This window comes from Nelumbo nucifera, chromosome 5, assembly GCF_055504915.1.
Source record: "Nelumbo nucifera cultivar China Antique chromosome 5, China Antique-T2T, whole genome shotgun sequence".
Taxonomy (NCBI): Eukaryota; Viridiplantae; Streptophyta; class Magnoliopsida; order Proteales; family Nelumbonaceae; genus Nelumbo; species Nelumbo nucifera.
Genome location: NC_142653.1, coordinates 51,373,714 through 51,389,897, shown reverse-complemented (window position 1 = coordinate 51,389,897; position 16,184 = coordinate 51,373,714). Strand labels below are relative to the sequence as shown.

Genomic DNA, 16,184 nt, shown 5'->3' with positions numbered 1-16,184 from the left:
CAACAATGATTTGACCCAACCTTTGGAAAGGAGCAAGTTGAATTCACTACCTAAGGACAGCAAACCCCTAACCCAATCAGTTTGGGCTGAATTTGCACCCAACATTTAAACATAAATAATCATTGGATTTAGCCACCCTATGAAGACCAAAGGTGGCTTCTCCCCAAAAGGATGTGGTTAAAGTGCATTTCTCATCATACTACACACCATATCCATTAGCATTCTATTTCTTCTTTCAAAAACACCATTTTGTGAAGTGTACGGGCTATGGGGGTTTTCCTTAAATAATCTCATACTCTTGGGGAAAAGCATCAAAAATCTCAAACTCACCACCTCTTTCAAACTTCACAATTTTGATTCTTCTATCAAATTGATTTTCCACCTCAGCCATGTACATCTTGAATGTTTGTAAGGCATTTGATTTATTCTCAATCAGATATAGATAACCAAATTTAGAATAATCATTAATAAATGTAATAAAGTATATATGTCCATTCGAGCAAGAACTTTAAGAGGGCCACAAATATCAGTGTGAATAATTTAGAGGAACTTAGTACACCTAGTACCCTTGGGAAATGGTTTTCTAGTCATTTTATCCTTACGGCAATCTATACAATCACTAAGATTGTCAAAATTTACGTCTAATGAATATGAGCAATTACTCAAAAGGTAGTGAAAGGAAAGCATAACAAACCCGGCAAATTAATGAGATGTTTGGAACCGTTTTTCAAAGAAAAAATGGTGCCACATTGGATCCATATAGGCGTTTCAACAAACGCCCATATATATGAAAATTTGGTTCAGGCGTTTATTGAAAAATCGGGACCCCACCGATGCATGAAACGCCTGTTTCCCCCAATGGTCGACTGATGTATATCCTATTTGGTGCTTACCTATCAGCACATACATGAAAAACAGTGATAAAAATCACCTTACAAATAGCATAGTGTTGCTCACTGCCTACGTGGCAGAAACATTTTTTTGTGAAAAACGGATCTTGGAAACATGGGCATTTTTTCTTGAAAATCAGTCCCAAAAAGCACCCACACTTCCAAATGCCATCTAAAAGTGTCTCACACTATTAACATGGATGAATGAAAGAAAACCAGGAAGTTTGATGGCAGATGGACCTTGTGCCTTTTCGCCAAATTTCTAGGGGATCCTAAGCCTATCAAAGCCAAAACTAAGAAAGCCAGTGACCGGAGGATTGGAAGTAAAACTAATGTGCAAACTATAGGGAACGGATTCTACCATCTTACTTTCACTGTTTCACATCGAAATCTGATTATAAGAAAGTGTTAAAGGATAGGCCATGGCTAATCAATGGAAAATACTTTGTGATTATTCCAAAGAAGATTGGGTTTAATGCAATTAAGGCAAAGCTTGATTTTGCCGATATCTAGATCAGACTCTCGAGCTTTCTGCTGGAGTTGTGGTCACAAGATGACCTGGAATTCATCCTACAAGATGTAGGATCTGTGTTAAACCTTGATGGCGATACATTAAACATGCATCGAACAAACTACCCCAGGGTTAGTGTCCACGTTAGTCTCAACAAGGATTGCTTACAATCCCAATTGCGTACAGACGCTACAGATTTATTTAAATGTTTTATTTTAAAAATTTAAAGAAAAATGATATGTAAAATAATTTTTCCACGTAGCATACCATGTGGTCACCCTCCTCGAAGTTGCGTCTAATTAATAAATGTAAATACGAATGTATCAATTATAAATCTTACCAACAAATTAACAGGCATTCATCATCCTTCATTCCCTGACAATCTCTTTTATAACTGTTTTAATCAGCAACCAACTCCATGGCAACCCTTGCGACTGTCCGTCACATCTCTAGGTGCGCCATCAAACCTCTATGCTTTCCAAACGAATCAATAAAGCACATTTACCACTTAAACCCATGGGATCTCTCTCTGCTATCCACTCACTACATCCAAACTGGTCTTCTTTTCTCTATACCTCCCTCTTCTATCAACCAAGAAGACAAGTATTGCATCCCCACTATTATTGACCAGCTCAAGGAATCCCTTTCTCGCACCCTTGTTCACTTCTTTCCCCTTACCGGCCGCTTCATCACACAGAAAAGCAACAACCCACATTCTTACTCAATTTCTGTAGACTGCAGAGACGCTCCAGGGGTTGAATTCATCCATGCTGTAGCAGATCTGAAGATAGTCGATGTCCTCTCTCCAATTGACGTGCCCCCTATCGTCCATTCCTTCTTTGCCCTCAATGGAGCTGTCAACCACGACGGCCACACCATTGGTGATGGCACGTCATTGGGCAAGACTCAACTGACGGAGTTACTAGATGGGATCTTCCTGGGTTGCTCCTTCAACCACGTCATTGGTGATGGGACTTCTTTCTGGCATTTCATCAATACTTGGTCTGAAGCGTGTAGAAAAGAAATAAAAGATAAAGGTATCTCACGCCCACCAATACTTCAGCGTTGGTTTCCCATTGTCGATGGTCCGATTGTAAACTGAGGGTGCGCAATCCGGCCGGTTTTAGTTATCAACGACCTTGTCTCTGAACTGAGCAGTAGGGAACCTAAAAAGGAGAAGATGAGGAAGCTCCGGGGGAACCCGGTGTAAAGGCTCCGAAGCTCAAGTTAGAATCCTTCAAAGGCGAGATAAAACCAGATAGCGCAAAGTTTGCATACCATGTTCTTGGGGGATAGAGAGCCTTTTATAACCACCTCGCACACTCACTCCTAGACTCCTGTCAGGTCGGGTATGATTATTTCTGTGCTTCTGCCAGTTCGGGTGTCATCACCTCTGCTGGGGCAGAACTGCCATTGCTCCTTTTTGTCGGAGCCGTCTCTGTAACTGGAGATAGCGGTGGCAGGTGACGGTGACAGGTAGCCATTGAAACGTGGCTATCAAGCATCAGATCCCAAGTCAGTCAGGTGCGCCGCCCGTGGAAACGGACTCCTTCGGTGTCAGGTACGGTGTGGTTTGTCTAGTTCGGCGTTCTGGAGGCGAAGTGCTGGAGCGACGTGCGAGGCGAAGTCTTGAGTTCGGATAGGGGAGTGTCCCGAACTGCCATGAGGTGGGCCAGTTCGGGTCACTGCTTTGTGTGGCTCGGGGCCAGAGGGAGAGTTCAGGCTCCTCGTAGGGAGTTCGAGCTCTTAGTAGAGAGGTCGGGCTCCTCTTAGGGAGTTCGGGGTCCTCGAAGGAAGTTCGGGCTCTTCGTAGGAAGTTTGGTCTCCTCGAGGGGAGTTCGGTCTGCTGGTTTCTTCCCTTTGGTGTTTGCACCCTGGGTACGTTGCTTCAAGTGTCGAGCTACTTGTTTTTAGCCACGTGGCATGATTGCGAGGTCGGGCCAAATCTTCCTTCATTAATTGCCCCCCACTCCTCGCGCTAAGGGTCTAGCCCTGACGCAGGGAGTTCGCAAGGTGTCAGGTAGATTTGCCATGCACTTTGAATCTTGGTTCCCACTGCGCGAGGTGTGTTGTTAGGGTTCCTTGGGTTTCTTCGAGCATCCAAGAGGCGGGAAGCGTGCCGGCCTGCCTAAACGCTGATAGATGTGGTGGCACGCGCTTTATTTCAAAATTTCAAAAAAGTGCGCCACTTGGGAGGCGCGATAACAGGCGTCTTTTCAAATTTGAAAAAACGTGCCGCTGTCGCTTTTACCGAGGAGACGTGCGCTGGCGTTCCGTCAGTTTCGAAAAGACGTGTGCCGGTGCTCTGTCAGTTTCAGAAAGACGTGCGCCAATCACGTCTCGGTCTCAGGGGACGTTCGGTCAGTGCGGCTGTGGACCGTCGGATTGGCTTTGATCTAAGCCGTCGCTTTTCGGTCACTGTGAGTATAAATAGCGGGGGGGGGACCCCAGTCGCTCACTTCTGTATCTCTCTCGAGCTCGCGTCCGAGTTTCAGCTCGCATCCAGTTCGCGTCCAGGTTTTTTCAGCTCGCGTTCAAGGTCTTATGCTCGTCTGAGCTCCTGTGGTCTATAGCCTTTTTCCGAGTGAGTACTTTCCTGGATCCCATCTCACTCCCCGATGTTTAGCTTGGATAGCTCAAATAGTCCCTCCAACCGGTCTGATGCAGGTTCTACGAACCGAGTTGCATCCCCTGATAGCCCTAGCGAGCCGGAGGTAGAGCTCGAGGAAGAGTTCAAACTCGTAGGCCGAGGCGCTTCGAGCAGTTTGGCGTTCACCTCTCGTCGGGGTCGGATGTTAGACAAGTTTGGTTCTTCGACCATGACTCCCGAGGGGCTTCAATCCCTCATTACCTACTATAACTTGCCTGGGAGTACGCCTATTTCATACCTTCGGGTAGCTTTCCATGGGAACACGGTCCTAATGAGATCGTGATATTCCGGGAGTAGCTCGCCGCGGGGCTGCGATTGCCTTTTCATCTTGAACCACTTCGGCGTGACGGTCGGCCAGCTTCACTCGAACTTCATTCGAAATTTGGTGGGGACAATTTCCTTATTTTGTGAAGAGAGCTTTCCCTTGGACTTGGAGATTTTTTCCTCAATCTTGATGCTTAAGAAGCAAGCAGGTCCCCTCCCCGGGCGTAGGCGGGCACACTACCTGTCTCCTCGCCCGGGCTTTAAGCATTTACATGAACTCCCCAACAAGGTCCCAGCATGGAAGCAGGACTATTTCAGGGTGCGAAGTGTGCTGGGGTGGCCGTTTTAGACCAGGTGGGGGATGGCCGCTTCTGACTCTAGGGTCATGCTTGACAAAGAGACGGCGAAGGGCCTCCGGCAATGGGCGCGGCTTGGGCTGAAGTGTCAACAGTATCTGACGGAGGCCAAGCTCATTGCAGCCGGCCTGAGCTCGGGTAGGTTCTTTACTTGGAGATTCTGTCTTGCTGTCTTTCTTGCTTTTTTACTGATGGCGAACTTCTTTTCGCAGGTGTGATGGATTCTCGAGGGACCAGGGGTGGGCACTTATTCCAAGGCATGAAGAGGAGAAAGCGGGTTGCCAAGCGAACTCGCACCGAGATGTCCCGGGATGCGGAGCCCGTGGTGCCGGACTATCCGCCAGAAGATCTGCATAGGGAGCCCGAGATGGTTCCTCCAATGCAGGAGCCTGCAGGGGGCACTTATGCTGAGACTACTTACACAGGGGCTCCTACATACTCCGGGTCTGCTCATACGCGAGCTGGGCCTTCGGGCTCGGGGGCCCCGGGGGATTTCAGGAGTGTGCTGCCGCCGACCCATGCTCTTCAAAAGAGTAAGGAGGCTATTTTCCCCGAGGAGGTCGCGGCGTGGACTGATCTCCCTCTGCATCAAGTGGCCTGTCGTGCCATTACCCATGCCATGGTGGTAAGTGTTCTCCCTTTTTTAGAGCTCTTTGGCTTTCGTTTTGTTGGTTTCTTTTGATCACTCAGTTCCTTTTAGTAGGTGAATTCTTCTATTCACGCCTTGGCGGCTCAGGTGGAGAGGAGCTCGAGGCAAGCGCGAGCTGCCGAAGAGGCTCGTCGTGCTGCCGAGGAGGCTGCTCGTGTTTCCCGGAACAGGCAGGCGAGGTCTCAGAGAGATGCCGAGGCCATGGGAGTGGTTGTGAAACACATGGCGGACTTGAGGCTGGATCTGCAGCATCAGGTCGAGTACCTTCAGGAGGACATCAGGGAGAGGACGTAGATCTTTTCTCAAGGTATCGAAGATGCCAAGAAGAAGGCTGTCGATGAGTACATTGCTTCGCCGGGCTTTGATGATCTGATGGTGGATTCATACAGGAGGGGTTTTAAACTAAGCCGGTGGATGATCCGAAATACGTACCCCGAGCTCGATATTAGCGCCATATCCACTTCGCGCATAACTCAAGAGATGGCCAATGCTGCTGATGGTGAGCCAGACTTCGAGGGCGAGGCGGGGCCTTCAGGTATTGTTGAAGTGCCTTCTGATAATGAGGAAATAGCTCTGGGCTTGTAAATTTTTTTTTTGTTTGTTTTTTTTTTGTACTACCTTACTTTTGAAATGGAATGACTTTTGGTTAAGTGTTGGTTGTTCTTTCTCCCAAACTGAGCATATTTTGCCGAACTAATCATACGTCCGATCTGTTTTCTATCCGGGCTATCGCACTCGCACGGCTTGTTTTGGTGGTGATTTTATCCACTTTGCTTGGTGGTCTATAGGTAGTATCGCCTTAGGTTGACGATGTTCCATGCTCAGGGTACTTGCTTACCCTCTAAGGTTTTGAGCTCGTATGCCCCCCCGAGTGCTTTCTTTACTCTGTAGGGTCCTTCCCAATTTGGTCCGAGTTTTCCCACACCGAGTTTGGGTACCACGATCTTACAGAGAACCAGGTCGCCGACGCGGAATCTCCTCTTCTTTACTCTAGCGTTATAGTACCGAGCTACCTTTTGCTAGTAGGCTGCAGTTTGGATGTGCGCGAGGTCTCTTACCTCATCCAATAGGTCAAGGTTGGTGCGTAACTCGTCTTCGTTTGTCTGCTTGTCGTATGCTTCTAGTCGCAGTGTAGGTACTTCGATTTCCGCCGGAATTACCGCTTTGGTGCCGTAGGTGAGGTTAAAGGGGGTCTCTCCCGTAGCGGTTTTTTTCGTGGTTCGGTGAGCCCACAAGACACTTGGTAGCTCGTCCGCCCACAACCCTTTAGCTCGGTCTAGTCGTGCTTTCAGTCCGCGGAGGATGGCTCTGTTCATTACTTCTGTTTGACCGTTTTCCTGCGGGTGTGCGACCGACGTGAAGTTCTGACGAATTCCCATACTTTGGCACCATTCTTGGAACTTGATATTCTCGAACTGTTTGCCGTTGTCAGAGATCAGTACCCGAGGTAGCCCGAAGCGACATACTATGTTCTTCCAAAAGAAGTTTTGTATGTTTCGGGTTGTAACTGTTGCCAGGGGTTCAGCTTCTATCCACTTTGTGAAGTAGTCTACTGCCACCACTAGGAACTTTCTCCCACCTGTTGCTGGCGGGAATGGCCCCAGAAGGTCGATGCCCCATTGTGCAAAAGGCCATGGACTTATGAGGTACTTGAGGGCAGCAGGCTGATGGTGGATATTGGCATGCTTCTAACACTTGTCGCATTTTCTAACGAGCTCGACGGCCTCTGCCTTCATCATTGGCCAGTAGTATCCTTGTCGAAGTGCCTTTTGAGCGAGGGCTCTGCCCCCCAGATGTCCGCCGCACAAGCCTTCATGAGTGTCGCGGAGTACGAGCTCGGCTTCGGCAGGTCGCAAGCAACGCAGGTAGGGGAGCATGTAGGATCGTCGGTACAACCGTTCGTTTATTATGACGTATTTGGCTGCCTAGCGCTGCACCCTCTTGGCTGCATTGCGGTCCGCAAGGAGGGTTCAATCTAGCAGGAAGCTCGCGAGTGGGTCGATCCATCTCGGCTCTACTTCAAGGACGGGAGCGACCTCTTCTGCCCCATTGAGAATGCTGGACCGAGGTAAGTCCTCTACGTACACAGTTCTCATGGCGTTGTGACTCATGCTGGCTAACCGGGACAGGGCGTCGGCCTTAGTGTTCTCTGACCTTGGGATTTGCCTGATGAAGTGTGACTGGAAGTTGAACAGAGTCTCCTTTACTTTTGCCAAGTATGCAATCATAGCGAGCTCGCGTGCTTCGTATTCGCCTATAACTTGGTTGACCACGAGCTGGGAATCACTACAGATAACTACGTGCTTTGCTCCGACCTTGTGCGCTAGGTTCAGCCCGTTTATCAGTGCCTCGTACTCCGCCTCATTGTTGGATGGTGCGAACTCAAAGCGTAGTGTGTATTCCAATTTTGTTCCGCTCGGGCCGCGTAGCACTATTCCAACCCCGCTGCCTTGCTGGTTCGAGGAGCCATCTACGTGAAGGATCCAGGGCTCCTCATCCCAGTTCGCGTTTGGCCTAACCAGGAGAGATGCTACACTACCTGCTACTTCACGGGGTTCGGACTCTATTGGCTTGGGAGCTCCGAACTCGCCCGAACTAGGGATCTCGGGCTCGACTAACTCGGGGGCTTCAAGTCTAAACATGCACTCGGTGATAAAATCTGCCAAGGCTTGGGCCTTAATAGTAGTTCTTGGCTTGTATTGGAGGCCATACTCGCTGAGTTCGATGGCCCATTTCGTCAGTCGACCAGAAACCTTGGGTTTGAGTAAAACTTGCCTCAGAGGTTTGTCAGTCAGGACGATGACGGTGTGAGCCTAGAAGTACGGGCGAAGTTTCCGATCTGCTATCACCAGTGCGTATGCTAGCTTTTCTATCTGCGGGTACCTTGTCTCTGCTCCCTGCAAAATTTTACTAACGTAATAGATGGGTCGCTGGACCTGGTCTGCTTCTTTTATTAGTACTGAACTGACCACCTCATCGCTTGCCGAGAGGTACAGTTCTAAGACTTCGCCCTCCTCGGGCTGGGCTAAGGTCGGCACACTAGCGAGGTAACTTTTTAGCTCGTCAAACGCGAGCTGGCAGTCTTGGGTCCATTTGAACCATTTGCCTTTGATTGCTTTGAAGAAGGGTAGGCAGCGGTCTGCTGATTTGGACATGAAGCGGCTTAGAGCGGCTATGCGGCCGTTTAGCCTCTGAACTTCTTTTACTTTCCGGGGTGGTCTCATATCTAGGATGGCTTTTATCTTGTCCGGGTTGGCCTCAATACCGCGTCAGTTGACAATGTACCCTAGGAATTTGCCCGAGGTGACACCGAAGACACATTTGTTAGGGTTCAGCTTCATGCTAAATTGACGCAGGATTTGGAAGACAGAATCTAAGTCTTGTATTAATTCTTGTAAAAACTGTGTCTTGACAACCATGTCGTCTACATAACATTCTATCTTCGTGCCAATTAAGGGCCGAAACAGCCTATTTACAAGTCTTTGAAAGGTCGCCCCAGCATTTTTTAATCCGAAGGGCATGACCTTATAGCAATATAGGCCGAACTCGGTTATGAAGCTGGTTTTTTCCTCATCGGACTGGTTCATCCTGATTTGGTTGTAGCCTGAATAGGCGTCTAGGAAGATTAGCAACTCATGTCCCGAGGTCGTGTCCACTAGGCGGTCAATCCTGGGGAGGGGGAAGCAATCTTTCGGGCAAGCTCGGTTCAGGTCAGTGTAGTCGACGCACATGCGCCACTTGCCGTTTGCCTTTTTCACCAGCACTGGGTTGGCTACCCAGCTCGGGTAATGGACTTCCCTTATGAAGTCTACTGCGAGGAGCTTTTCAACCTCCTCATCGACCGCCCTCCAGCGCTCTGGGACTAAGTTGCGTTTCTTCTGTCTAAACGGGTCTGACTACAGGGTCAGTATTAAGTTTGTGAGTTATCAGGTTGGGGCTAATACTAGGCATATCGGCCGCAGACCAGGCAAAAATATCTAAATTTTGAAGTAAAAAACTCGCCAGTTCGGTTCGTAGGGGTTTCTCGACGGAAGCACCGATCTGTAGTGTGCGAGCTGGGTCTGTAGCCGAAATCGAGACTGCGACTGTTTCCTCTATGGGCGAGGCTCGTTCCTCGCCTTGCTCCGCAGGCCGCTCCAGTTCGAGGTCGTCGGCCACCTTGGTTTTTCCCTTTAGGGCGGCAACATAACACTTGCAGGACTCGAGCTGGTCGCCCTGCGCTACCCCCACACCGAAGTCTATAGGGAACTTCATGGCCAAATAGTAGGTGGAGATCACCGCCCGCAGGATATGCGTGATTGGCCGCCCTATTATGGCATTGTATGGGGAGGAGGTCGTGACCACCAAGAAATCATGGTTGAGTCTGACCGCACAAGGCCATGTGCCGACTTCCACAGGTACTATTATTTTTCTGAGGGGACTGACTTCCTCTCCGCTGAAACCCACCAGAGGAGTGTTCGTGGGCTTCAACTCGCTCCTCTATAACTGTAGTTGGTCAAATGCTGATTTGAAGAGGATGTCCGCTGAGCTGCCCGAATCTACGAGTACGCGTCTAACCTCGAAGTCGCTGATCCTTAGTTTAATGAAGAGTGCGTCATCGTGGGGGTAGTGGACCCCTCGTGCGTCGTCTTCCATGAAGGAGATTGGTTCTTCGGTCTTCGGTCTTTTTGGGGGGTTCTGTTCCTCGAGAGCCGCTTCACGAACTGAAGTCTACGCTGCTGCTGAGGTGCACCCTGCTACCACCGAACCTCCCACAATTACATGGATGGTTCCCTAAACTGGCCTCTCTTCTGGAGGCTATCGCTGCAACGGTTCGGCAGGTCTGCTACTAGATTCGGGGGCATCCTTTTCGTGCTCCCCTTTGCGACCTGCCTTATTGTTATTATTGTTATGCTGTACAAAATTTCTTAAGTATCCGTGACGGATGAGCCTCTCTATCTCGTCCCGGAGATTATTACACTGTTCGGTACAATGACCGTGGTCTCTATGGAAACTACAATACAAATTCTTATTTCTCTCGTTTGGATTTCCCTTTAGGCAAGGTGGCCACTTAACGTATGGGGCGTCCTTGATTGTCATTAAGATCTCGGTCCGCCTTGCGTTTAACGGCGTGTAATCCGGTCGAACTACTAGGGGAGCTTGGAGCAACTGGTTCGGCTTCGGCTCTCGGGCCGGGTTTTTTCTGTCGACTGGATTGGAGGGCTCGCCTTCCCTCTTTCTTTTCTCATTCCCGCTTTCGGTTCGTTGGTTGATTTCTTCCTCTGTCCTCATGAACTTGTCCGCGAGCTTGAGGAATTTGGCCATGGTTACGGGCTGGTTAGCTACCATGTGCCACTTGAACTCTTTGTGCATTCTCTCTTGGCCGTCGCGAGCTGCACCGCGGGGTCTAACCGCAGTATCTGTAAGCATGCTTCATTGAATTGCTTGATGTAGCCCCGGATGGATTCTCCTTTCCTCTGGACTACTCCGAAGATGCTTTCCTTTGTTCCGGGGCACCGTTTGCTGGTGACAAAGTGTGCAGTGAAGACCTGCGCGATTCACTGGCCCTGGCGAGGTGCATTTGGGACTGGAAAGCGTCAACGTGGTCGTTGGGGTCGAAGGACCCATCATACTTGTCCAAAGGTGGGAGCTTGAAATCCCTGGGCAAGAGGACCGCCAGGAGTTCTGATGCGAGGGGGGAAGAAATTGAGAGAATCGGGGCAGCTCCTACCTCGTCCGAGCTTGTCTCTTCCTTGCCTCTGAGCTCTGACAGGACACGGGTGGCAGTTTGGCGACTTCCCCGGCGCCTTCATTGTTGAGTGGGCCTGGTACTGGCGTTGCTGGCCTCTGTGTTGTCGAGCTCGATGGGCCCGGAATGTTGGTAGTCTGCTGCCAGGGCACCGAATCGATTTTCCATGAGCGGGAACTCAGGCTTGGAGCGCCGAGGTGCCAATCTTGTGGGCGAGGTTCCTGACCCGCCTACGAGCTACGAGGCGGGGATGATTTTTCTCTCTTCGGCCTAGGGACGAGGCCTGGCTGTTAGGGGGGTTCTGGGGCCGGGAGACCTTTCCCTGGTGGGGGCATCCATCCTATGGGGAGGCCTTAACCGGCCTCGGAGTAGGGTGCCGAGGTGGAAGTGGTGGTTGGTTCAGCGGCAGTTGGGGGAACTGTTGTTGATAGTGATACTGGGAGATGTTGTGCAGTACTTGGTGCTAATGAAGCTGGTGTTGCTGGAACTGTTGCATTTGGGCTTGCATTGCCCGCATGCACTGCATCAGGTCGTCCAACCGATTTTGGCTTGCTGCCAAGGGGACGGCAGTTGGTTCAGTGAAGGTTGTCTCAATAGGGGGAGGAAAGGGGATGCTCATGGCAGGAAGGTTTGCGGGCGCCACTGCTTGTGGTGCATTCAAGCTGGGGATCCCATCCATTGAGAGGGGGATGGTGAACTGTCCAACGCATACCATGGGGACTTGAAGTTGTTCCCCAGTGGTGTTTGTCTCCGTGCCACGTCCGGCGTTGCTGGAAGAAGCCATGAGTGTTGGGTTTGAAGAAAAGGGGTTATGAGAGTTTGGAGGGAGGCTTTTTGAAGCGTCTTCCCACAGACGGTGCCAATTGATGGTGCGCAATCTGGCTGGTCTTAGCTGTCAATGAGCTTGCCTCTGAACTGAGCAGCAGGGAACCTAAAATGGAGAAGATGAGGAAGCTCCGGGGGGAACCTAGTGTAAAGGCTCCGAAGCTCAAGTTAGAATTCTTCAAAGGCAAGATAAAACTAGATAGCGCAAAGTTTGCATACTTCTGTGCTTCTACCAGTTTGGGTGTCATCACCTCTGCTGGGGCAGAACCGCCATTGCTCCTTTTGTCGGAGCCGTCTCTGTAACTGGAGATGGCGGTGGCAGGTGACGGTGGTAGTTAGCCGTTGAAGCGCGGCTGTCAAGCGTCAGATCCCAAGTCAGTCAGGTGTGCCGCCCCTGGATACGGACTCCTTCGGTGTCAGGTACGGTGCGGTTTGTCTAGTTCGGCGTTCGGGAGGCGAAGTACTGGAGCAACGTGCGAGGCGAAGTCTTGAGTTCGGATAGGGGAGTGTCCCGAACTGCCATGAGGCGGACCAGTTCGGGTCAATGCTTTGTGTGGCTTGGGGCCAAAGGGAGAGTTTGGGCTCCTCGTAGGGAGTTCGAGCTCTTAGTAGAGAGGTCAAGCTCCTCTTAGGGAGTTCGGGCTCCTCGAAGGAAGTTCGGGCTCTTCGTAGGAAGTTCGGTCTCCTCGAGGGGAGTTCAGTCTGCTGGTTTCTTCCCTTTGGTGTTTGCACCATGGGTACGTTGCTTCAAGTGTCGAGCTACTTGTTTTTAGCCACGTGACGTGATTGCGAGTTCGGGCCAAATCTTCCTTCATCATAAACCTACCCTTCTCTGGTCACCATAACAAGTTCATTGAGAGATACAATCCACCCATGTTCAGAGAGAGGTTCTTCCATTCCTCTGCACAAACCATGGCAAGACTCAAAGCGAAGGCCAATGCAGAGTGCAACACGACCACCATCTCCTCATTGCAAGCGTTGTCAGCCTTGCTCTGGAGGGCCACGACACAGGCGCGAGAGTTAAATGTCAGCCAGACAACGAGTTGCACGTTGGTCATCAACAACAGCCCAAGATTGAATCCCCCATTGTCTTCAAACTACTTTGGAACCGCAATTCAGACAGTGAGCGGGACGACAACAGTGGGAGAACTACTAAGCCATGGCCTTGGGTGGGCAGCACTGATGTTGCATCAAGCTGTGGCCGGCCACGCAGACAGTGTGGTGCGCAAGTATATGGAAGCAAAGATGATGGCCCCCTCCGTTTACCAACTAAGGGAGTTCTTCGATCCATGTGGTGTGATGATTGCGAGCTCGCCAAGATTCGACGTGTCTGGGAATGATTTTGGGTGGGGACAACCATTAGCTGTTCGTAAAGGCTCTGGTAACAAATTTGGTGGGGTGGTTTATGCATACCCTGGAAAAGAAGGCGGTGGGAGCGTGGATTTGGAGGTATGCCTTCCGCCTGAGGAAATGGATGCCCTTGAGTCAATTGAAGAGTTTATGGAGGCAGTCTACTCCACCGTTCCATTACCATAACATTCATCAGTCTGCTTTGCCTTGACCTGTATATATGGATGGAATGGAATCTCTTCATTTCCTACCACCAGATGCAATATATATATTTGCGTCGTCCAGGTTGTATCTTTAAAATAATAAAAAAAAAAAGTCTACGTCCTTTTGGGTATTGCAAATAATCTAGCTTTTGGTAGTTTGTTATAGATTTATGATTGTATCTTATTAATGCTTGGATGATGAAGAAGTTTTTCCTGTTGGTTAACATATTAGAGTGCTATTGTAACATTATAGTTTTGAAATAATGTAGTAGATAGTTAACTGGTTATTGATACTGAGTCTTGATTCTGGAATTAGGAGAATGCATAAATCTTAATACTTTCATTTTAATAGAAAAAAATAAAAAATAAATAAAAGATTTCACTACAAGGAAAACCCTTGTTACAATTGAGTCCAATATGATTCATGGATGTGCAGCTGTAGTGTACTGTGGGTACTGGGTGCCCCAGCTCCAATGTGGTTAAGCACATCGGAGGTTCAACCAATGTGGTTATCTATCTATTGGAGAGAGTACATTACCCCCTAGGCAATTACGGAGCTTAATTGTTGATGACAAGAATTCATAAGCTCAGCCCAAGTCAAGCATTTTTAGAAGATGAAATCAAATCACCCATTTACTAACTTAACATGCAACTTGTATTCATTTTACTTCTTTTTCCATGCAGGAGACCCCATAGTTTTTAGAGGATTAATCATTGATGATGGAGATCTATGACTGGTATATTCTTAATCAATGAGATTTATTGAAACGGAGTCATGGCTTGAAGAAGGATCAAACAAAAGGATTTTAGGATAAAATTTGGTGGGTATGCATTTTGGGACATCCTAAATATGATGGAAATAATGGATCTTTGATTAATGATGTGGAATGAGAGATTTGATTCAGATTAGGTCTTGGCTTATAGTTTATCAATTAACAAAAATGCTCAAAATGGAATCTCACTTTTTTAACGGGTAAACAAAGGAGTTTAATAATAAAATTTGACGTGTTGAAGTTTTTTGGGTTTTTGAACATGGTGGTGGGGTTCAATTGGTCGAGAGAGGCTGGAATGATGAAGATCCTTGGCTGGTAAGCTTTAATTAATGAGATTTATCAAAAAAGAATCTTGGATTGATGAAGGGCCGAACGGGGGGATTTTGAGTTGGAATTTGGTACAGTGGCATGGATTTGGATTATGAGGCTGTTGGGAGGTTTGGTTGCATTAGAGATGCATGGAACATGGGTTTTAGGCTCGAGAAGTCTCATAGTGTGTCAAACACATTGAAGAGGAATCTTTAACATATGAGTAGTGAAATCAAGGAGTTTAAAGCTAAAATTTGGTGAAATCAAGGAGTTTAAATAGTGAATTACCATATTTGATGAATTATTTAAATTATAATTATTGCTATTTTAATTACTAAGAAATTATTTTAAATTAATTAAAATAACATTAATTATAACTAAATTATTATTGACAATTACTTAAATCATTAAGTATATATAATTAATAATTATTCTAATTTATATTAAAAATTACCATAATTTATGTAACTTGTGTTACTTAATTAGTGACCAAATTGTTTGATAATTAATTTAATAGTAAAGCACCATATTTAATAAATTATTTAAGTAAGATATCAGTAATTAAAACATTTTACATTATTTATTTATTTAGAAAAAAATAATTTCATAGTAATTAAAATAACAGTAATTAAGCTCAAGTGAGGCCCAACCTTTAGAATTGGGCTTAAGGTCCCAGCTAATATCATGTTGGATTTATCCAACCTAGGCCCCTACACTAAAATTTGATGCATTTGGGTTGGGCATGGGTTAATCAATAAGTACACACTAAAATTTAATACACACACATATGTATCTATATGTACGACGGAAAAGCATTGCTCTGTGTTGAGCTCGGGAGCTGCTCCTTTGCCTTGATTCGACTCGGGAGCTGCGCCTTCATATATATATGTATATATGTATATATGTATATATATATACATATACATACATATATATGTATATATGTATGTATATGTATATATATATATATACATATACATACATATATACATATATATGTATGTATATGTATATATGCATATATGTATATGTATATGTATATATACATATACATATATATACCTATATATACATATATATATATACAGTTATTATTGTTTTTTATCAATTTCCTTTTTAACAGGTTTTTTATTGTTTTTTAGTAGAGTTTTAGTTGTATTTTAGGTTTTTACAGGGGTTTTATTGCATTTTTAGCAAGGGTATTATTAACATACATATCAAATTTGGGTCCATCGGTTCCGGGACCGGTTCCAGGGCCGACCCATAACCAGCCCGTTGACAGTCCTAACTATTTTTATCATATATATATACATGTTTTTTATAAAAAAATAATTAATATACAAAATTAACAAAAATACAATATAAATAATATATTTATAAACAAACAAATAGCATATATGTGTTATATGTCAATAAATAACACATATATATCAGATTGGATCTTCTTGAATTGAATAGGGGGGTGATCCAAATCCGATCCAATTTCTAATTGAATCCTATTTTTTATCCAATCCAATTTGAAGATCCAAACAGGGAAGATCAGAATCTAACAAAATATGATTGCTCGGATCAAAATCCGCTGCAAATCAGCCTTCCAAAAGAAGAAATATGATTGCTTGTTTTACATACTATTTTCTGGATTTTGATTAATTGCAAAGCCGCATATTTCAGATATG

The 16,184-nt window shown here is 46.8% G+C and overlaps 1 protein-coding gene across 1 annotated transcript; it reads left to right on the top strand.

Annotated features, from left to right (window-relative positions):
* Nucleotides 1–1,819: 1,819 nt before the first annotated feature.
* On the top strand, nucleotides 1,820–14,066 carry LOC104596865 (putative acetyltransferase At3g50280). The gene is made up of 3 exons (XM_010258191.2): nucleotides 1,820–2,487; nucleotides 12,677–13,382; nucleotides 14,013–14,066. Exons 1-3 carry the CDS (start codon nucleotides 1,820–1,822, stop codon nucleotides 14,064–14,066), a joined length of 1,428 nt encoding a protein of 475 aa, XP_010256493.2.
* The last annotated feature ends 2,118 nt before the right edge of the window (nucleotides 14,067–16,184 follow it).